Source organism: Tursiops truncatus, chromosome 12, assembly GCF_011762595.2.
Source record: "Tursiops truncatus isolate mTurTru1 chromosome 12, mTurTru1.mat.Y, whole genome shotgun sequence".
Lineage (NCBI taxonomy): Eukaryota > Metazoa > Chordata > Mammalia > Artiodactyla > Delphinidae > Tursiops > Tursiops truncatus.
The window spans coordinates 18,263,091-18,287,868 of NC_047045.1; the positions used below are offsets into that span (position 1 = coordinate 18,263,091).

Here is a 24,778-nt window from a genome sequence, read left to right on the forward strand (position 1 = left end):
CCCGTTGAGCCATGGCCGCTGAGCCTGTGCGTCCGGAGCCTGTGCTCTGCAATGGGAGAGGCCACAACAGTGAGAGGCCCACATACCGCAAAAAAAAAAAAAAAAAAAACCCTCAAAAAAAAAAAAAAGTAGAGGGCAAGGCACATGCAATGGTCATGGCAGTGGGTGTAGTGGTTTGCTCTAGTGAGATACAGCCAGAATTTCAACTTAGGGCTAGTGAATTCCCAAGGGTACTTTATCTTTGTTACCTTTATCTTTGTACAAACATGGAAACTGGGTTCTAAACAAAGTAAGTGACCTAAATTCACAAAAGTGTCGGAACCACGCTTGGAAGATGAAAAAGTGCACTCTCACCTACAACGTACTTAGTGTCTGACTCAAAGCCACTTTCATCTAGTTTGGAATGGCATTTCCTGGTAATTCACCTTCATAGCAACAACTTTATCACAAGAGAAAAATCGTCTTTCTGAGGATATAGTTTAGAAAATTTTAATTTGTTCAGATGTTCCTACAGAGGGTAAATTTTTTACAAAACATCATTGTATTTACAGGCAAATCCTCCTAGAAGTTGGCTACTCTTTCCAAAGCACTAAATATTTAAACTTTCTCATCTGATAAAAAATAAAGTAGACAGTTGCCTATGAGACATATAAAAATCACCTTCAGGAACTTGTTACCTGTCAAAATCAGAGTTCAGATGCTCGAAATTCTTAATTACTCTAAGGACCTGGATATCCTGGCTGATGAAGCAAGGTGGCAACAATCCATGAATGTTCAACTGCTGTCTCTCTTCCAGGGTAAAAGCCAAGTCCTATGGAGAAAAAGAAAACACGATAATTCAACAGGGGAAAAGGACAAAACGCGTATCTACACACCAAATAAATCCAACAAGTATATGGAATTGAAAATGAGAAGATCTGGCATCCCTCCAAGCGTGGCCATGTGACTGAGTAAACCATGTAATCTCTCCACACCTCACTTTCCTCACCTTTAAATATTAGGATAATATTTTCAGATCTGTGTCACTTAGATAACGTTAGGATAAAATCAGGCAATGGATAGGAGGAAATTATCTGAAGCCACGCAAATGAAAGAAGATATAATTATCAGTATTAGTACCATTAAATTTAAAAATGAACAGTAGTTATTACAAAAGGTTTTTTTAATTTATTTTATTATTTTTTTTTTTTGCGGTACGCGGGCCTCTCACTGTTGTGGCCTCTCCCGTTGCAGAGCACAGGCTCCGGACGCGCAGGCTCAGCGGCCATGGCTCACGGGCCCAGCCGCTCCGCGGCGTGTGGGATCTTCCCAGACCGGGGCACGAACCCGTGTCCCCTGCATCGGCAGGCGGACTCTCAACCACTGCGCCACCAGGGAAGCCCACAAAAGGTTTTTAAATGATGAACATGAGTAGGTCACCCACGACCTGCTGTGTTTCTTTTTTATTTATTTATGTATTCATTGGTTGCATCAGATCTTAGTTGCGGCACATGGGATCTTTCGTTGTGGCATGCGGGCTCTTTGTTGCAGTGCACGGGCTCCTCTCTAGATGTGGCGTGCGGGCTGCAGAGCACATGGGCTCAGTAATTGCGGCGCACAGGCTTAGTTGCCCTGCAACATGTGTGATCTTAGTTCCCCAACCAAGGATCAAACCAGTGTCCCCTGCATTGCAAGACCAATTCTTAACCCCTGGACCACCAGGGAAGTCCCCTCCTGTGTTTCTATGTATAAAATAGGTCAGGAGACACCTTATCTATGATTCTGCGGTACCTTTTCCAACATTCCTCTCCCAAGCTATCTCCCACTAATTATACACTCCTAGTTACACAAAACTTCTCACCATTGCCTGGACATGCCGCACCCCTTTCTTCTTGCACTATACCACAGTCAAGAATGTCTTCCTTCCCTGCTTCTCTCCTTTCAAGCCATACCTCAAACGCTCCCTCCTCTCTAAAGCCTTTCCAGATTCACCCAGTAAGCCCATTCGACCCTTATTATTATACCTACATCATCTGTTTACACGAACACTGACTGTACAAAACAACAGCATTACAAACTATGAGGCTCAGAAACAAGCAAACAAAATAGAACTGATGAGTGCATACAAAAACCCAGAATGGACCTAGGAGACTGGCCAGGATATAGGGGAAGTAACAGCAGATAAACCCAGTAGTCATTAATCTGGAAGATTAGTATCTCCCTGGAGATACTGAAGCCCAAGATTAGACTAACTGCTTTGGGTCTGGCCCCAACGTGATGATGGGCGGGTTTGCTCCACGTGCTATGGGCACGGCTGGTGCCCGTTTCCAAGATGTTTTGCTCCACCAGCAGCCATTCCTTCACTACAAAAGCCCCATTACATGCCCAGCCGGGGGTCCTCTGGAGTTCTAATACACGTGGACAGCAGCAGGATGGTCCCCCTCCGAGAGGATAATCCAGGGTGTCCAGCCGTGCCTAGTGCCATCACCCCCTCCCAGATGCCTGGAGCACAGCGGACCAGTGCAGCCTCTCTATCCTCTTGCCTGGCGTCCCCGTCCGCACCAGGAGGCACTGCGGTGTTGCTAGAACCCTTCCATGCCATTTTCTGTTTCATTTGTGGTTTGTGTCCCCACCAGAATGCAAACTCCACGAGGTCAGGGGATTTTGTCTGTTTTTTTTTTCACTGCTTTATCCCTAGTGCTCAGAACAGTAACTGACGTTAGACCTCAGTAACGTGCAAGATAAACAAAATAGAAAGTTTTAGATATTTTAGAGACTGACATTAAAATTTTAAAAACATTAAAACTGCTGCTCAGGAAACTAGCCTATCAAGCCTGGTAAAATTACATTTAAAATTTAAAGTAACCAGAAAGGGATGTTTTTGTGAAAAAGGAATCTATAAAATGGAAGGCGTACTTCGCCTGCTAAAAGCACAACTTGTTATAAAGATATAAAATAAAACTTTTTATAAGGACATAAAGTAAAATACTTTAAAATATAAAGATATAATGTAAAATGTCTGCTTCCTAGAAATGAAGCAGAATTATATACAGTAATGTATTTGGAAAAGAAGACAATAGACTTCTCTCTAGCTTGAAATGAAAACTTGGAAATTAAAAATGGGAAAAAAGCTAGGCTGAAGTTAAAATCTCAAAAACATATGAATATATGTGAAGAAGCAGCAAACTTTTAAATGTTATGCCCTTGAAAATCTGCCTGTAAAAATAATAATCAAAATATCGATATTCTGAGAATAAGGCTCATTATCGGAAGTACTAACATATGCTCGTTCTTTCACTTTATAAAGGCATTAACTCATTTATTGGTGTCATTAGCCAGTCTTTTTACATGAATTTTCCAATGTTTGGTCTGAAACAATTCCTCAGTCTAACAGGTTTACCATACCTTATGCCATGTAAATGATAACGCCACCTGGATATCTCTTGCTATATTCTTTGATGTTTAGTAACTACAAACTCCCATAGGTTGTTAGCCAAATTTTCCAACACACACTAAAGTACAAGTTCAACTCTTAAACAAAAACAAACTAACCACTAGGGCTTAGAAATCTGAAGAACTGGGCCAAGTTAAAGAGTTAAAGTCCTATGACTGGATTCATATCCTATTACTACTCTTTGTGAATTTTTTAAAAATCAATGAATATGTAAACTTAAATCTTAAAACCCCTGAAAAATTTTAAATATATACGGCAGTTTTCAGAATGACACATCAATGTGATTCCTACCAACCAGCAGCTTCCCAAAAAGTATTCAGAGAAACAATAAGTTGAATTTTGAACAATGTAATAATCCCAGCTCTCTACTGCATTTTTTCATACTAACAAAGACATATTAATATATTTTGCAGAAATTTATAAACAGGTCAGTTACATCTAAAACTTGACAGTGACAGCCTAACTTAATACATTCTCCTTATTAAAAAGTTAAGGTAACATATACCTGTTTCAAAGAATTTTTACCTTAGGGTTCTCCTGCAGGGCCTATCCAACAAAGGACATTGTATCCAAAGTACACATGCAGGTTCTAACTTTCAAATGACTTCTACTAAGTCTTTTATGTAGTTGAAAAGCTTAGCTATACTTATATTAGGTTTCCAGATCACCTATAATTCTAATTACCTAAAAGTGTTCTCATACACTCTAGGTTCAACCTGTTTTTCTCTTTTTCTTTCTTTTACTTTCCTTCCTCCTTAAAAAACCTTTTGGACCAGATCCCTAGACGGCAGAATGGTATGTTGTTTCACTGCTGAGGGCAACAAACAGGACAACTATTCTTCTAGACTCTACTAATTAATCTATGTATATCTTCTTGAGAAAACTGAGACTCTCAAGCAAAAATGAAAACAAAATTCCTGGCATAACAGGAGACTTATATTAGAAACCATGTTTGCACAGAGCAAACATGACTGAGAAAGAAACTTTGTCCTGAGTAATTTATTAGAAACTATTGCCATAAAAACAGAACAAATAGGATCTATATTCCACACTAACAATCTTTAATGTTCCAACGAACCTCAGTAGTTTTTCTTTTTTCCCTGTATAATGACTAAAAATAATCAAGCTGAATGGCAAAAAGGAAAACATTACCTAAATCATAAAAATCTTTAAGATAATCTCTACATGTATGGTAATGCATTATGATAACAGAATTCATTAATTTTAATGTTTGAAGCCATAATCATATTAGGGCAGAGATGTTTGTATGTTTTATTCAACCAGTGAATCCCTAGTGCCCAGAATAATACCCATCACTTTGTAGGTGATCAACAAAAAATGTGTTGGATTAACACATTAATCATTAATAAATCATTCATCAATTACTGATTTGCTATAACTATACAGTTGCTATTATATGTTTCGGAGAAGACAAAGCAGAAAAGTGAAGAAAGAAGGTTTAAAGAAGTAGAAAAGACAGTGGCAAGTCATAATCGCAAAAAACCTGAAACAACTAAGCTACATTGGTACACAAGAATATTACTCAATAGTAAAAAAGAAAAACTACCGAAACAAGAAACATAGATGAACTGCAAATGCATTATGCTAATGAAAGAAGCCAGACTCAAAAGGTTACATACTGCATGGTTTCATTCATTTGACATTCTGGAAGCAGCAAAATTATAAGGATTGAAAAGATCAGTTCTCGGGTCAGGGAGTGGAGAGAAGAGTTGACTGCAAAGGGGCAGAACGAGGAAATATTTTCGAGGTGGTGGAACTTTTCTTGATTGTGGCGCTGGTTACACAACATTGTACACTTGTCATGGTGGCGCAGTGGTTGAGAGTCCGCCTGCCGATGCAGGGGACATGGGTTCGTGCCCCGGTCCGGGAAGATCCTGCATGCTGCAGAGCGGCTGGGCCCGTGAGCCATGGCCACTGAGCCTGCGCGTCTGGAGCCTGTGCTCCGCAACGGGAGAGGCCACAACAGTGAGAGGCCTGAGTACCGCAAAAAAAAAAAAAAAAGAGAGAGACGTATACACCAGAAAGAGTGAATTTCACTGTGCTAAATTTTATTAGGTTCTATAAAAACATCAATTCAGCAGCTAATTTGCTCCTCATCTGAAAAGAATATAATTAAAATGACTTAAAAGTTTGCTTAGCAAATTATGGATGTATTTCACATTCCAAATTTTAAAATACCTTTTTTAAAAGCTAATTTGTCTTCAATTTCTTTACCAAATTTTTTCATAATTTATGATTTTGACTGAACTACATACAGATTTGATAAATGTGACATTACAGATAATATGGCGTATCTGTCCTAAAAGTTCTTATGAAAAAATATTTTAGAATTTTGTTGACAGTAATTTTGGGGAGAAATTATTTATATGTAAAGAGTACGAAAGGAGAGACCTTTACATTTTTATTATTTATTGCTCTGAAATAAAGAGATCAAACTGAGATTTAGTTTTAAATATAATAATTTCAAATGTATTAACATAGTTTATGTGCATATTTCATATCTACAGAATGAGAAGAGATACTGGACATTTGCCCTGGACACATTCTACTGAATGGTTCCTTCCCCCAAGTCTTCCAGATTGCCAAAAATTGTTCTTTGAAATTGATTTTTTTAAAATTCTAATTGACAACATAGATAATAACTTTTAAAATTTTCCTAGTGGTATACAATCTCATTTCTTCAAAAAAAAACCATCAGCCAGATGGAATATACATTTCCAAGGTAAAGTTTACATCAGAAAAATAATATGATTATTTTGAATGCATTCAGCTGTGCAGTCAAGTTCTCTGGTAATAGTCTCCTTTAAGAGACAGAAAAATCAATTATTTAAAATCAATATATTAACATCTTTAAGAAAAAATATTTGGCTTTATTACATAGCAATTAATTCTTACAGATATCTGATATAAAGTAATTTAAACTGATATAAGTAATGATTATAAAAATATATCTAAAATACACTTGGCCCTAGATACCCTAAAACTTATAAGAAAATATCATAATTGTACAACACCCCAAACTTATTTCATCTAGGTATTACAGGATATAGCAAGTATAACTACATTGTAGTTTAAGTGATGTTTGCTCAATTTTAAAAAAGAAAGAACACCTCTACCTAAGGGAGCAAAAGGATTTTTAAAATATCAGATGAGATGTTTAATTAGGTCAAGTATTTCTTACTTAAAAGTCAGAACTTTATAGATTCCTTATAAGGCTGAGAAATTGTTAACCATCAATGTCAACACTACATTTTCCAAACATAAGTCTTAAAATCATTAATAAGGTTTCAAAATCCTTTCAACAGAATGGAGTTCTACTGTTCTCAAAGAAGTTTTAAGGCAAATTTCACAGTAGAGAAAAGTCCCTGTTAAGGAAGCAGACTGGTAATTCTTAATAAACTATTGAAACTACCAATGTACACAAACGATAAAACCAAGTCTAAGATCACGGATTGAAATGTATATGAATAATCCAAAGCAAATGGGTAATACCCATCGCCAGAAGAGTCTCTAGTAATCACATGGACATTCACGCTATTCTAACAAATATATTATACATGTGACTCAGACAAAACCCTCTAAATATGCCTATGATAATACGTAAAGCAAATACTCAAGACAGTGAACCCAAAAGATCAGGACCACAAGATAACTGTCTATTGTGCCTTCATTTGATTTCCTCCCTCTTTGAGGTAGTAGAAGAATCTACAGCCTCAAAGTAGACAGCAACCCAATACACTGAGTTACCAATTAAATCACACGTGAATTTGTTAATGACCCTTGCCGATTCCTGAACGGTGGCCTTCCTCCTTCTCTCTGGATTAGGGAGGTGTCCTCCAGTGTTCTCCTACAGCACCACGTACTTCTATCATGGAACTTCCCATATTTCATTATTTCTGTTTAACTACTATTTCGCCCAGAGATCTAGGTGCTTCTGACGGACAGGCACTATGCTATTCATATCTGTATGACGGCACCTAATCCAACATCAGGATGGAGCAAGTGCCTCGATCAACTTTAAATAAACAAATAAATATATGGATCTGAAACAACTTTTCAGTTTCACATAGTTCAGTTCTCTGTAGCTCTATTTTGAATAACCAACACACCTAATTCAAATTCAAACTGAAATTTTTTCATATGTGCACTAATAGAGCGCTCATGATTTGAAAGCTCTCAAATAACAACTGCGCTTTCCACACATACATTAGATTATTTAATTAAATTAATCCACTTGTAACAGCTTTTTAAAATGACTTTGAACCAGGTAGTCAAGATCAACTTGGTATGACAAAAAGACATTTCTACCTGTCAGCCTAAGTGCTAGAGTTTGTGAGTATTTTTTTTAAGTACCTTCATCTAAACAAGGGTTTCTCAACCTCAGCACTAGTGACATTTTGGGCTAGATAATTCTTTGTTGTAGGCAGCTGTCTAGTACATTTTGAATATATTATAGGTTCCATTAATCCACGCACTTTAAATTTACACACATAATTCACTAACAAATATGAATTCATGGCAATATAAGTCTATAGAGCATACTATCTGGATTTAGATCCAAGTTTGGTTCACAAGGAGATATTATTTAACACTATGATTTTGAGCAGGTACTTAAAAGTGCTTGGGGTTAAATGCAGGCTCTCCTCAACTTTCGCATCTACTAAATAGGAGTAATCAAACATATGGAACACACAGTAGATGTGCATGTTATGTGTGTCCCGTTTGGTTGCTGAGAGGATAAAATGAGACCAGATATTTTTGCATCCTATGTGAATTATAAAGTATTATATTGATAAAAATGCGTGAGTTACTAATAATAACTTTTAAAACAAAACCATGAACATACAAGAGCTAAGTAAATACTGACTTTTATTCTTCACATTCTTGGTATTGTCAGAAAACTCCTGAATTTAAGAATCAGTTTTTAGAGACCCTGTCAGTACTTTCTGTGAAGACCCAATTTAGAACCCTACCAAAGGTTCTGAACCTAAGGTCCAAGGACCTAATAATCACAGACCCTCAAGGAATCAGTGGGTATAATTCAGGAATCTTTAAATGTGGACATCTTTTCTCACTAACTGTATGAAATTTAGTGTTTCCTTCCATTATAAAAGAAGGGAGAAGAGAAATAGTAAGTAGTTCCTGTGATTATGTCATAAATAGAAATAACAAATATTTTCATATCACATTACATCTGTGACATATATCTTGAAATATCATTTATGTTTATCATCACTTTGAAATTACAGTAGTTTTAGACCCAAAATATGGTTGTTTTATAACATAAACAGGCATACAGTCTAGTCATATTGATGACCTTCATACTGACCTCTTTACAAAATTTTATTTTAAATTGCCCGTATTTAAATATATTATCTTGCTATTTAAGTCTTTGATAAAGAGGAATATATCTTATAATATCCCACATTTATTTTTTCAATATTCTGATATCTATATTTCAATATAATCGGTTTCTTTTGTAACACTCTTTATTTCAAACACTATTTATTTAAACCAGGGATTTAAGGAGTCACAGACTTCACCAAATTTCCAAAGGGGACTTTGGCAAAAAATATGTTAAGAACTATTGCAGAAAATTATGCTTCGGTGTCCTAAGGGATGTATACTTCACATGATATTCCCAGAAATACCACAAGATGGCTTTCTTACTTCAGATCCACAGTTGAGATTTTCAGAAACATTTTATCTCCTCTCAGAGTTATTTTATGGAAGATTGTGAAGCTCACTGTATTGATCGGGGTTCTCCAGAGAAACAGAGCCAGTAGGGTGTATGAATATACATCATACATATGGAGAAATTTACGATCAGGCATTGAAATTATGGAAGCCTTGGACAAGTCTCCAGATCTGAAGTCGGCAGGCTGGAGACTAGCAAGAGCCAATGGTGTAGGTCTAGTCCAAGTTCAACGGCTGGAGAAACCGGGAGTGCCAATAGTATGGTTCTAGTGTGAAGGCCAGTAAGTTCAAGACCCAGGAAGAGCCAAAGATTCAGGTCAGGTCCAAAGGTAGGAAAAAACTGGTGTCCCAGCCTGTAGGCGGTCCAGCAAGACGGGTTCCCTCTTACTCACAGGAGGGTCAGCCCTTTTGTTCTATCCAGGCCTTCAACTGATTGAATGAGGCCCACCCACACGAGGGAGGGAAGTGTGCTTCACTCAGTCTACCGATTCAAATGTTAATCTCATCCAGAGACACCCTCCTAGACATACCCCAAATAATATCTGAGCAAACATCTGGGCACCCAGTGGCCCAGTCAAGTGGATACAGAATTAATCATCATCTCACCAAATATTTTTCAACAAGTATTTGTTGAGCGAATGCTCACAATGCTTACAGGCACTAAACCAGTGGAACACCGACATGCTAAATGTGGTGCAAAGCTTCATGAAGTTTGCAGTCCAGAGAGCTTAACAGGACATTATAGGAATAGCTACACAAATAACTCTAAAATAACAATGTGATAAGTACTGGGGAAAGAAAAGGCAAAACTTAAGATCTAAGTTCATCTGGAGGGTTAAAAAGGAAGAGCTCACTGAGCAGTGAGGTTCAACTGAGATCTAAGGACAAGTAGAAGAGGAGGGGTTGACCAGCTGAAACGCTGGAGGTGGTAATGCCGGAAAGAGAGGCACAAACCCCGATGCAGAAAAGCGTGGCTTCTTGGAGAGAGCAGAGTGAAGGAAACACCAGCTGTGGGAAGAATGATGAAAGAGGCAAGCCCTGTTGACGAGTTAAAGTTTTAAACCTTAAATCTAGTTGTCGTTGTTGTTTTCCTGGTGAGTTATGCCGTCTCATGAAAATGCTACCAGGGAGCCGGCAGCACTCACCACACAGGATGTGGGACTCCTACACTGAGGAATCCCGATACTCAAGGTGGCTCAGTGAAGAAAGATAAAGCCATGCTTCAGAACCAGTTTCAGAGTACCAGGCAACTAACAAAGGACTCAGCCGGGGACCACGACTCCCTGTTTTCCGCGTCTCCGTCTGATTCACACACTTCCCCCCAACTGCGCCCGTTCTCTGTATACCACCACCTCCTCTCCACCACACTAAGGGATTCATACCCTACATCAATGACAACTTATGAAAATTAACTTCAAACAATATTTAAAAACACACTTTGTAGAATATTTCTGGTCTATAATGGAAACCCCGGTCACCAGAAGCAGCAGTTCCCAGCAAGGGAAAACAGCGAGCCGGGGCACAGAAATGGGAGGGAAACGAGCCTGTCATATTTTTGTATATTTATTTTTATACAGTGAACCTGTAAGGATATTAAAACATATTAAGAACCATTTATCTCATTTTCCAAGAATAAGATGATCGTATTTCTTATTTACATTGGTTAAATCACTATCCTTATGTTTCCGGCAGCTCTGGCTTGGGCAGAGACGGCCAGCTGCCTACTGTAACATCTGTTCTCCCTTTCCTCCCCAGCAAGAAAATCCTAATATTACGTAGGGCAGTCATGTATCAGGTGAAAGACTATCATTCCAGACTCCCCTGGAGTGAGATGCGGTCATGTGACGAAGTCCTGAGCAATGATATGGAAGCAGAACTGTTGCGTGCATTGTGGGAAAGGCTCCTTAAAGAAAGCTGACTCCACTGGAAAGGAGGCCTTCTTGTGTTCCTCTCATTTCTTCCAGCGGCCAGCTTGGAAAGAGTAGATGATGTCTATAAACCTATAGCTGGTTAGGACCAAGAAGTGCTCTTGAAGACGGCAGAGCAGCAACGTCCCTGATGACTCTGTGGACCCACCAAACAGCCCCAGACTGTCTACCTCCAAGTTCCTTCACGGGTGAAAGAGAAATAAGCTAGGTCTTAAGTGAGTCACTGCTGTTTTGTTGTTTTTTGTTTGTTATATGTAGCAAAGTCTAATTCTATTTCTTTTTTTTGTTTTTTTGTTGTTGTTTCTTTTTTTTTTTTTTTGCGGTACGCAGGCCTCTCACCGTTGTGGCCTCTCCCGCTGCGGAGCACAGGCTCCGGACACGCAGGCTCAGTGGCCATGGCTCACGGGCCCAGCCGCTCCGCGGCATGTGGGATCCTCCCGGACCAGGGCACGAACCCATGTCCCCTGCATCGGCAGGCAGACTCTCAACCACTGCGCCACCAGGGAAGCCCGCAAAGTCTAATTCTAAATGATACACTGGTCATCCTTATATTCACTAAAGGGAAGAGATTCTCCAACACACACCCAACAGCATAAACATCCCTCAAGTGGCATGTGACCTGTGGAGAGGTTATGGCCACATCTGAAAGGTAGAACAGAGCTATAAGAATGACTTCAAGAATGATCCCTCCTTTATCCCTTCAGTAAACTTTTTTTTTGCAGAATACTTAACTATATTCCAGGGCCTATGAGCAGCTATGTTGAAAGATGAAGCTATAATACAAACCAGCATACCACCCTGCAACCCACCCTGCAACCAAGGAACTTTGAACCTTGTAATTTCTGTAGTATTTTTTTCATCATAACATGAAGAGAAACAGAAGTGAAGTACTATATAGATGTAAAAAAAAAATCATCTTTCTAAATCCTTAGAATACAAAAATATTTCCACAGAACTCTACATAGAAATGAACCATTTTCCACAGAATAACCTTTATTACTAATATTTATTTGGCTGTAGAAAATATGTCCCCAGTAAACTGGGCAAAAAAAATGTGAATAAACATTTGAGAGCTGATTCCCCCATTTTTTTTTCCCCTGAAACTTAAAATCAAGTTAGACTTAGTTTCACACATTCCCACCTTTAAAATAACAATCTAAGGGTTCTGGTCCTGTGCAAGATGGTATAAGCATACTTTTCCTTGTCTCTCCCACTAAATCCAACTATAGACCTTGCGTACAATGCACTGAGCAGCCATGTGAAAACTCTGAAGGGTAAATGGTAGGAGAAGAACTGGGGAAGAAGACCAGAATCCAAGGTACCACCAAAGCATCAGTGACATTTCTTGGAGTTTTCCCTCCAGTATGACCTGGCTTTTTTTTTTTTTCATATCCCTCTGTAATCAACTGACCTTGACTCAAAAAGCAGCACAAAGGCTGCGAATGCAACTGAGTGCAGGCAAAAAGAGTGCCAACAGAAGATTTCTCCTTCTGGTCCAAGAATCAGAAAAGGGTACTCTTTCAAAGGTCACAGAGGAGGGAGATTCACTATTATTTTCCATTCTCTCCAGTCCCAACCCCCAGGCAATCCCATAGTGGGTGGCAGGAGCCACTGCAGATGTCTAAAATACTGAGGGAGGAAAATCATTCTTTTTAAACAAAGGAGCAATGGTCCCAAGATCATGGGTCAAATGTCTGTTGCATTTTTCTCTGTCTTCCAGTAAAACTTGGCCCCAGATACAAACGCACCTGGAGGAAACACATAGCAGAGCGGGGAAACTAAAGGCCCAGTTTTCTGGCTACTGGGCTGGAAAGGGGGGACCTCAAGAAGACAAAAAGTATCAGAAAGATCACAGAGAAAAGGAAACTCAAGAAAGTAATCTCATAAAGTTGTACATAAACTCCTGAGGTCACCTCTAAGCTATGCATGTATAGATCTGATCTTAAACAGCATAACAAAGGACCTCAGAACTAAACTATAGAGTAAACCGCTGCACAGATCCTACACTGGCCACTAAGCAGTACACATGATGAACAGATCCAAGCAAAACTACAAAGGAGGCTTTGAAAACATAATTGATACTGGAACCACAACCCATAGAAGGTGAGTCCAACTTTCAAACTGACCTAACCAGGTTGAGTGGCTGCAAAAAACTAAAAAGAACAGCATTCCCTTGAGGATTTAACCAAAACCTAGAGTCTCCTAATATGCAAAATATCCAGAATACATGCAAAAATTACTCAGCATATGAAGGAACAGGAAAGTGTTAATTCTCAAAGGGAAAAAAATGAACAAACGCCAGTCCTGAGATGACACATACAATGGAATTATCACATGAAGACTTAAAATGTTACTGCAACTATGCCACAAACCATAAGGGCCAAACATTTTGAAACAAATGGAAAGATAAAAAGTCTTGGCCAAGAAAGAAAAGCTATAAAAAACCAAATGGAAATTTTAGAAGTGAAAAATACAATAACTGACATAAAATATTCACTGGATGGGCTCAAGAACAGAAACGAGGTATAAGAGCAGAGACTCAATTAACTTAAAGATAGATAATTAGAAATTAACCATCTGAAAAGAAAAAAGAAAAAAAAGACTGAAAAAAAAGTGAGGCTCAGGGACCTGTGGGACAATACCAAAAGGCCTACTACTTATTTCAACAGAATCCAAAAGCAGAGGAAAAAGAAAAAACATTTGGAGAAATAATGGCTAAAAACATACCAATTTTAGCACAAGACATAAACTGAAAAACTCAAGAAGCTCGGCAAACCCCAAGAAGATAGAGAAATCCAAACCCAGAAAAATTATATTCAAGTTGCTGAAAACTAAAAAATAAAGAAAACATCTTTAAATGAGCCAAAGAAAAATGACATCACATACACATGACATTTCAAATGACTGCAGATTTCTCATCAGAAATAAGGGAGGCCAAGAGGAAGAGAAATGGCATTGTTAAAGCATTGAAGGAAAACAACCGTCAACCTAGAATTGGTTCAAGATGGCAGAGGAGAAGGACGTGCTCTCACTCCCTCTTGTGGGAGCACTGGAATCACAACTAACTGCTGAACAATCATCGACAGGAAGACGCTAGAACTCACCAAAAAAGATACCCCACATCCAAAGACAAGGGAGAAGACACAATGAGATGGTAGGAGGGACACAATCACAATAAAATCAAATCCCATAACTGCTGGATGGGTGACACACAGACTGGAGAACACTTATACCACAAAAGTCCACCACTGGAGTGAAGGTTCTGAGCCCTATGTCAGGCTTCCCAACCTGGGGGTCTGGCAACGGGAGGAAGAATTTCTAGAGAATTAGACTTTGAAGGCTAGCGGGAGTTGATTGCAGGACTTCGAAAGGACTGGGGGAAAAAGAGACTCCACTCTTGGAGGGCACACACAAAGTAGTGTGTGCACTGGGACCCAGGGGAAGGAGCAGTGACCCCCATAGGAGACTGAACCAGACCTGCCTGCTAGTGTTGGAGGGTCTCCTGCAGAGGCAGGGGGTGGCTGTGTCTCACCATGACGACAAAGACACTGGCAGCAGAAGTTCTGGGAAGTACTGCTTGGCCTGAGCCTTCCCAGAGTCAGCCATTAGCCCCACCAAAGAGCGCAAGTAGGCTCCACTGTTCGGTCTCCCCATGCCAAACAACCAGTAGGGAGGGAACCCAGCCACACCCATCAGCAGATTAAAGAAGATTAAAGTTTTACTGAGCTCTGCCCACCAGAGCAACACCCAGCTCTACCCACCACCAGTCCCGTCCATCAGGAAAACTGCACAAGCTTCTTACATACCTTCACCCACCAGAGGGCAGACAGCAGAAGCAAGAAGAACTACAATCCTGCAACCTGTGGAACAAAAACCACATTCACAGAAAGACAGACAAGATGAAAAGGCAGAGGGCTATGTACCAGATGAAGGAACAAGATAAAACCCCAGAAAAACAACTAAATGAAATGGAGATAAGCAACCTTCCAGAAAAAGAATTCAGAATGACAGTGAAGATGATCCAGGACCTTGGAAAAAGAATGGAGGCAAAGATCAAGAAGATGCAAGAAATACTTAACAAAGACCTAGAAGAATTAAAGAACAAACAGTGATGAATAATACAATAACTGAAATGAAAAACACACTAGAAGGAATCAATAGCAGAATAACTGAGGCAGAAGAACAGAGAAGTGACCTGAAAGACAGAATGGTGGAATTCACTGCTGTGGAACAGAATAAAGAAAAAAGAAAGAAAAGAAATGAAAACAGCCTAAGAGACCTCTGGGACAACTTAAATGCAACAAAATTCACATTATAGGGGTCCCAGAAGGAGAAGAGAAAGAGAAAGGACCAGAGAAAATATTTGAAGAGATTACAGTGGAAAACTTTCCTAACATGGGAAAGGAAATAGCCACCCAAGGCCAGGAAGTGCAGAGAGGCCCACACAGGATAAACCCAAGGAGAAACATGCTGAGACACATAGTAATCAAACGGGCAAAAATTAAAGACAAAGGAAAATTATTGAAAGCAGCAAGGGAAAAACGACAAATAACATATAAATAACATACACAACCTCCCATAAGGTTAACAGCTGATTTCTCAGCAGAAACTCTACAAGCCAGAAGGGAGTGGCATGACCTATTTAACGTGATGAAAGGGAAGAACCGACAAGCAAGATTATTCTACGGGGCAAAGATCTCATTCAGATTCGATGGAGAAATCAAAAGCTCTACAGACAAGCAAAAGCTAATAGAATTCAGCACCAGCAAACCAGCTCTACAACAAATGCTAAAGGAACTTCCCTAAGTGGGAAACACAAGAGAAGAAAAGGACCTACAAAAACAAACACAAAACAATTAAGAAAATGGTCATGGGAACATACATATTGATAATTTACTTAAATGTGAATGGATTAAATACTTCAACCAAAAGACACAGGCTCGCTGAATGGAAACAAAAACAAGACCCATATATATATGCTATCTACAAGAGACCCACTTCAGACCTAGGTACACATGCAGACTGGAAGTGAGGGCATGGAAAAAGATATTCCATGCAAATGGAAATCAAAAGAAAGCTGGAGTAGCAATACTCATATCAGATAAAATAGATTTTAAAATAAAGAATGTTACAAGAGAGAAGGAAGGACACTACATAATGATCAGGGATCAATCCAAGAAGATATAGCAATTATAAATATATATACACCCAACATAGGAGCACCTCAATACATAAGGAAACTGCTAACAGCTATAAAACAGGAAATCGACAGTAACACAAGAATAGTGGGGGACTTTATAACACCTCACTTACACCAATGGACAGATCATCCAAACAGAAAATTAATAAGGAAACACAAACTTTAAATAACACAATAGACCAGATAGATTTAATTTATATTTATAGGACACCCCTTCCAAAAACAGCAGATTACACTTTCTTCTCAACTACACAAGGAACGTTCTCCAGGATAGACCACATCTTCGGTCACAAATCAAGCCTCAGTAAATTTAAGAAAACTGAAATCATATCAAGCATCTTTTCTGACCACAACGCTATGAGATTAGAAATCAATTACAGGGAAAACAACGTAAAAAACACAAACACATGGAGGCTAAACAATATGTTACTAAATAACCAAGAGATCACTGAGGAAATCAAAAGGAAAAAAAAATACCTAGAGACAAATGACAAGGAAAACACAATGCTCCAAAACCTATGGGATGCAGCAAAAGCAGTTCTAAGAGGGAAGTCTATAGCAATACAATCCTACCTCAAGGAACAAGAAACATATCAAATTAACAATCTAACCTTACACCTAAGGAACTTGAGAAACAAGAACAAACGAAACCCAAAGTTAGCAGAAGGAAAGAAATCATAAAGATCAGAGGAGAAATAAATGCAATAGAAACAAAGAAAACAGTAGCAAAGATCAATAAAACTAAAAGATGGTTCTTTGAGAAGATAAACAAAATTGATAAACCATTAGCCAGACTCATCAAGAAAAAGAGGGAGAGGACTAAAATCAATAAAATTAGAAATGAAAAAGGAGTAGTTACAACAGACACTGCAGAAATACAAAGCATCCTAAGAGACTCCTACAAGCAACTCTATGCCAATAAAATGGACAACCTGGAAGAAATGGACAAATTCTTAGAAAGGGATAACCTTCCAAGACTGACCCAGGAAGACATAGAAAATAAGAACAGACCAATCAAAAATAATGAAATTGAAACTGTGATTAAAAATCTTCCAACAGGGCTTCCCTGATGGTGCAGTGGTTGAGAGTCTGCCTGCCAATGCAGGGGACACGGGTTCGTGCCCCGGTCCGGGAAGGTCCCACATGCCGCAGAGTGGCATGAACCATGAAGGCCCGTGAACCATGGCTGTTGAGCCTGTGCATCCAGAGTCTGTGCTCCGCAATGGGAGAGGCCACAAGAGTGAGAGGCCCACGTACCGCAAAAAAAAAAAAAAAAAAAAAAATCTTCCAACAAACCGAAGTCCAGGACCAGATGGCTTCACAGGTGAATTCTATCAAACATTTAGAGAAGAGCTAATACCCATGCTTGTCAAACTCTTCCAAAGAATTGCAGAGGAAGGAACACTCCTAAACTCATTCTATGAGGCCACCATCAATCTCCCTGAAACCAAAACCAGACAAAGATACTACAAAAAAAGAAAATTATAGAACAATATCACTCATGAATATAGATGCAAAAATCCTCAACAAAATACTAGCAAACAGAATCCAACAACACTGTAAAAGGATCATACACCATGATCAAGTGGGATTTATCCCAGGGATGCAAGGATTCTTCAATATATGCAATTCAATCACTGTGATACACTATATTAACAAATTGAAGAAGAAAGACCATATGATCATCTCAATAGATGCAGAAAAAGCTTTTGGAAAAATTCAACACCCATTTATGCTAAAAACTCTCCAGAAAGTGGGCATAGAGGGAACCTACCTCAACATAATAAAGGCCATATACAACAAACCCACAGCAAACCTCATTCTCAATGGTGAAAAACAGAAAGCATTTTCTCTAAGATCAGGAACAAGACAAGGATGTCCACTCTCACCACTATTATTCAACATAGCTTTGGAAGTCCTAGCCATGGCAATCAGAGAAGAAAAGGAAATAAAAGTAATACAAATTGGAAAAGAAGAAGTAAAACTGTCACTGTTTGAAGATGACATGATACTACACATAGAGAATCCTAAAGATGCCATGAGAAAACTACTAGACCTAATCAATGAATTTGGTAAAGTTGCAGGATACAAAATTAATGCACAGAAATCTCTTGCATTCCTATCCACTAATGATGAAAAATCTGAAAGAGAAATTAAGGAAACACTTCCATTTACCATTGCAACAAAAAGAATAAAATACCTAGGAAAAAACCTACCTAGGGAGACAAAAGACCTGTATGCAGAAAACTATAAGACACTGATGAAAGAAATTAAAGAGGATACCAACAGATGGAGAGATATACCATGTTCTTGGATTGGAAGAATCAATATTGTGAAAGTGACTATACTACCCAAAGCAATCTATAGATTCAATACAATCCCTATCAAATTACCAATGGCATTTTTTTACAGAACTAGAACAAAAAATCTTAAAATTTGTATGGAGACACAAAAGACCCCGAATAGCCAATGCAGTCTTGAGGAGAAAAAACAGAGCTGGAGGAACGAGACTCCCTGACTTCAGACTACACTACAAGGCTATAGTAATCAAGACAATATGGTACTGGCACAAAAACAGAAATATAGATCAACGGAACAGGATAGAAAGCCCAGAGATAAACCCATGCACCTATGGTCAACTAATCTATGACAAAGGAGGGAAGGACATACAATGGAGATAACACAGTCTCTTCAATAAGTGGTGCTGGGAAAACTGGACAGCTACATGTAAAAGAATGAAATTAGAAAATCCCTAACACCACACACAAAAATAAACTCAAAATGGATTCGAGACCTAAATGTAAGACCAGACACTATAAAACTCTTAGAGGAAAACATAGGAAGAACACTCTTTGACATAAATCACAGCAATACCTTTTTTGATCCACCTCCTAGAGTAATGGAAATAAAAACAAAAATAAACAAATGGGACCTAATGAAACAAAAGTTTTTTTCACAGCAAAGGAAACTACAAACAAGACAAAAAGACAACCCTCAGAATGGGAGAAAATATGTGCAAATGCATCAATGGACAAACGATTAATCTCAAAATATATAAGCAGCTCAGGCAGCTCAATAATAAAAAAACAAACAACCCAATCCAAAAATCGGCAGAAGACCTAAATAGACATTTTTCCAAAGAAGACATACAGATGGCCAAGAAGCACATGAAAAGCTGCTCAACATCACTAACTATTACAGAAATGCAAATCAAAACTATAATGAGGTTATCACCTCACACCAGTCAGAATGGGCATCATCAGAAAATCTACAAACAACAAATGCTGGTGAGGGTGTGGAGAAATGGGAACCCTCTTGCACTGTTGGTGGGAATGTAAATTGTTACAACCACTGTGGAGAACAGTATGGAGGTTCCTTAAAAAACTAAAAATAGAATTACCGTATGATCCAGCAATCCCACCACTGGGCATATACCCAGAGAAAACCATAATTCAAAAGGACACATGCACCCCAATGTTCACTGCAGCACTACTTACAATAGCCAGGTCATGGAAGCAACCTAAATTCCCATCGACATACGAATGGATAAAGAAGATATGGTACATATATACAATGGAATATTACTCAGCCATAAAAAGGAATGAAATTGGGTCATTTGTAGAGACCTGGATGGATCTAGAGACTGTCATACAGAGTGAAGTAAGTCAGAAAGAGAAAAACAAATATTGTATATGAACACATATATGTGGAACCTAGAAAAATGGTACAGATGAACCAGTTTGCAGGGCAGAAATTGAGACACAGATGTAGAGAACAAACGTATGCACATCAAGGGGGTAAAGTGGCAGGGTGGTGGTAGTGGTGGTGTGATGAATTGGGAGACTGGGATGGACATGTATACACTGATGTGTATAAAATGGATGACTAATAAGAACCTGCTGTATAAAAAAAATAAAATTCAAAAGAAAATAGAAACTATCCTTCAGAAATGAAAATGAAATAAAGCCATTCTCAGAGGAAGGAAAAAGAGGACAACTGGTCTCCAGCAAAATGCTCTAAAAGAAATGCTAAAGGAAATCCTTTAAGTGGAAGGGAAATGATACCTAAGGAAAACTTGAAATATCAGGAATAAAAGAAGAGTAACAGGAACATTAAATATCTCAGTAACTATAATAGATTGTCCTTTCCCTCTTAAACTCTTTAAAACATGTATCACAATTAAAATCAAAAGTTATAAACATTACATTATCACATCAAAAATTTTTTTCATACAAATCAAAGCAAAAAAACAAAGAATCTGATTAAAAAAAAAAAAAAAACAGGCAGAAGATCTGAATGGACATTTTTCCAAAGAAGACATACAGATGGACAACAGGCACACAGGAGAGTGCTCAACATCGCTAATCATCAGGAAAATGCAAATCAAAACCACAATGAGACATCACCTCACACCTGTTAGAATGGCTATTATCAAAAAGACAAGAAATAACAAGTGTGGGCAGGGATGTGGAGAAAAGTGAATCCTTGTGCACTGTTAGTACAAGTGAAATTGGTGCAGCCACTACAGAAAACAGTATGGAGGTTCTTCCCCAATTTAAAAATACAGGTACCATATGCAGAAACTCCACTTCTTGGTATTTATCTCAAGAACACAAAACACTAACTCAAAAGGATATATGCACCGCATGTTCACTGCGGCATTATTTACGATAGCCAAGATAAGGAAACAACCTAAGTGTCCATCAATGGATGAATGGATAAAGAAAGCGTGGTGTAAATATTTACAATGGAATATCATTCAGCCATAAAAAGAAAGAAATCTTGCCATTTGCAGTAAGCTGGATGGACCTTGAGGGCATTATGCTAAAGTGAAGTAAGGTAGACAGAGAAAGACAAATACTGTATGATCTCACTTATATGTGAAATCAAAAAACAAAACACAACAAAACAAAGAGAGACGAGCTCACAGATACAGAGAACAGATTGGTGGTTGCCAGAGGTAGGGAATAAGGAATGGGCAAAATGAGTGAAGGGGGTCAAAAGGTACAAACTTCCAGCTATAAAATAAGTAAGTCCTGGGGATATAATGTACAGCAAGGTGACTGTGGTTAGTAACACTGTATTGCATATTGGGATGCTAAGAGAGTAGATCTTAAAAGTTCTCATCACAAGAAAAAAATTTTTGCAACTACGTACAATGATGGATGTTAACTAGACCTATTGTGATCATTTCACAATATATACAAATATTGAATCATTATGTTTTACACCTGAAACTGTATCAATTGTCAATTATATCTCAATTTTTAAAATACTATGTAATACACATATGAAGATGTAAGTGGATGTAAAACATATAACACCTACAACATAAACAGAGGAACGTAGTGAGACCGATATGATGGTAAGATTTCTACAGTCCAATTAAGTGGCAAAATGTTCATTTTAAGTAGATTGTGAAAAGTTATGTATATCATAATTTCCATAGCAACTAATAAAAAAGACTATACAAAGAGATATTGTCAAAAACTCAATAGAGGACTTCACTGGTGGCACAGTGGTTAAGAATCTGCCTGCCAATGCAGGGGACATGGGTTGGAGCCCTGGTCCAGGAAGATCCCACATGCTGCAGAGCAACTAAGCCCGTGTGCCACAACTACTGAGCCTGTGCTCTAGAGCCCGTGAGCCACAACTACTGAGCCCACGTGCCACAACTACTGAAACCCACATGCCTAGAGCCCATGCTCCACAAGAGAATCCCCTGCTCACCGCAACTAGAGAAAGCCCACACGCAGCAACGAAGACCCAACACAGCCAAAAATAAATACATAAATTTATTTAAAAAAAAACTCAATAGAGAAATTACAAGGGAATAATAAAAATATTCAAATAATACACAAGAAGGCAGGAAAGGAAAAACAGAAGAATAAAAAACAGAGAACAAACAGACACCTAATAATAAAATTCTGGACAGAAATCCAAACATGAATAATTACATGAAGTGTGACTGGTCTAAACACAGAAACTAAAAGACAGATATTGTCAGAAACTGGCAACGGCTACAAGCAAAACTGACTAATTAGACAGATCATTACTGCTGTGAAGATCCATGAAATGTCAACCTTAACCTCTTACTCTACAAGTACAATTTCCAGCTCTTCCTTTTGTCATTAGGTCTTTCTAATCAGTAATATCTCTGTTATTTACTAAGCTTTCTTATTTTCCCAATTTCTCAACTGAATATTCTCATGATTTGGAAAAACATAAATTTCCTGAGAAATTTGAGGAAGAAATTACTGTACAGAAGCAGTTTCTCCCCCCATGATGTGTCCTGCACTGAGAGAGATTAGTTGAAGTCTTCTAGCATTAGTATCTTTTTTATTTCTCTTTGCATTTCCTATACTGTCTTTTTTATGAAGGTACCTGCTGTGTTATCTGGTGCATAGACATTCATTACATGTATAACTTCATTCAGAATTGTACCTTTCAGCATTATGTATTTTATCTCATTTAATGCTTTTTCTTTTTTTAAAATAAATTTATTTATTTACTTATTTATTCCTGGCTGCGTTGGGTCTTCATTGCTGTACGCGGGCTTTCTCTGAGGTGAGCAGGGGCTACTCTTCCTTGTGGTGCGCGGGCTTCACATTGCGGTGGCTTCACTCGTGGAGCACAGGCTCTAGGCACACCGGCTTCCGCAGTTGTGGCACACAGGCTCAGTAGTTGTGGCTCGCGGGCTCTTGAATGCAGGCTCAGTAGTTGTGGTGCACGGGCTTAGTTGCTCTGCGGCATGTGGGATCTTCCCAGACCAGGGCTCGAACCTGGTACCTCTGCACTGGCAGGCGGATTCTTAATCGCTGCGCAACCAGGGAAGTCCTGATCATGTAATGCTTTTTGACATGATGTCTACACTGTCTGATGTCAGGATAACCTTGATTTCTTGCTGTTTGTACTTTCTCATATCTTTGTTTTTAGCCCTTCTGTAACATTTTGTTCTCAATGTATTTCTCATATTCAGCATAGCTTGCCTGTGCTTTGTGAAACAATCTGAAAATAATTTTATTAGAGTTAATCTTCATTCATATTTATTCATAATGACTAATTTGTTTGCTCTCAATTCTGTCATATTATTATGATATAGTTAACATATGTAAAAATTAAATATAAGCAAGATTTTGAATAAGTAAAAAGTTTAAAGGCCCATAAAAATGCTCACTAACCACGTTTCAATTTCTTATTGGCTCTGGGTACATAAGTAAGGACACTGTTTGGCTTACTAACCAGACCTGCCAATATTAGTTACAACGATAACATTCTCCTAGTTTCAAGATTATTGGTTTAAGACATACCTCAGTTTGGACAGGTAGATGGAAAAACAAAAGGAGGCTGGGCCAGTACTGCCAAGACAAACTCAAACTTCATATACAACACTAAGACACAGAACAGAAAGTCACTCTGCAATAATCCTCCCAGGCACATAAATGCACTACTTAAGCAACAGAGCAGATTTTTTTTTAACTCGAATTTTAAAATGGATTAAATGGATTGTGATTCATTAATGAATCACAACCAACATTTTTAAAAAATTGAAATGGGATAGTACTAGTGTGTGCTATACACAGCAAGTATTGTATTATAAAATTGTTTCAATTACATAAATGTGTTAGTTTGCTCAAGGTGCCATAACGAAGTACCACGCTGGGTGGCTAAAACAACAGAATTCATTTTCTCACAGTTTCTCTCATTGACTTGTAGATGCTTATCTTCTCCCACTGTCTTCACACTGACTTTCCTGTGTATGTGTCCTGATCTCCTCTTCTTATAAGGACATCAGTCATATTGGATTAGGGCCCACCCTAAAGACCTGATTTTAATTTAATTACCTCTTTAAAGGCCTTATCTCCAAATATGGTTAAATACAGAGAGACTGGGGTTAGAACTTCAGCATATGATTTTGGGGAGGACACAATTCAGCCCATAACAATGTATTTACACATATATTATGTATGTATATATACAATGTCTCACAATCAAAAAAATTTTTAAATATCTTAGAGGACTCTGAATAGATGTTTTAAATGTATTTTAATATATTGCAAGCTTAAGGGGCTCAGCCTTAATTTTTTTTTTTTTTTGCAGTACGCAGGCCTCTCACTGTTGTGGCCTCTCTCGTTGCGGAGCACAGGCTCCGGACGCGCAGGCTCAGCGGCCATGGCTCACGGGCCCAGCCGCTCTGCGGCATGTGGGATCCTCCCAAAACCGAGGCACGAACCCGTGTCCCCTGCATCGGCAGGCAGACTCTCAACCACTGCGCCACCAGGGAAGCCCAGCCTTAATATTTTAATGGAGTCTTAGGCCTCCTTCAGTCTCCAGATCGTCAGGTCTTAGTGAGACATTTTAGAATTTAACTACTGCAGGGATACTCATAATGTATTCCTGATGTAATTCATAGAACCATGTTCCTGTGAACATGAAAGTACTTTTGCTGATGTTCTTACTCAACCAATACTTATTTAAAAAAAAAAAATTAGTGTTTTA

General features: G+C 38.5%; 1 protein-coding gene across 3 annotated transcripts in view; it reads right to left on the reverse strand.

Moving 5' to 3' along the window:
• ME1 (malic enzyme 1) overlaps positions 1 to 24,778 on the reverse strand; it is a 198,006-nt gene that overhangs the window by 162,402 nt on the left and 10,826 nt on the right. For 2 of the 3 annotated variants that reach the window (XM_073789391.1, XM_019929370.3), the window contains exon 2: positions 678 to 811. In XM_073789391.1, coding sequence (XP_073645492.1) covers positions 678 to 811 — 134 coding nt within the window. Of the gene's footprint in view, positions 1 to 677; positions 812 to 22,791; positions 23,263 to 24,778 lie in introns of those variants that run through there. The other variant, XM_073789392.1, reaches the window with a different exon arrangement.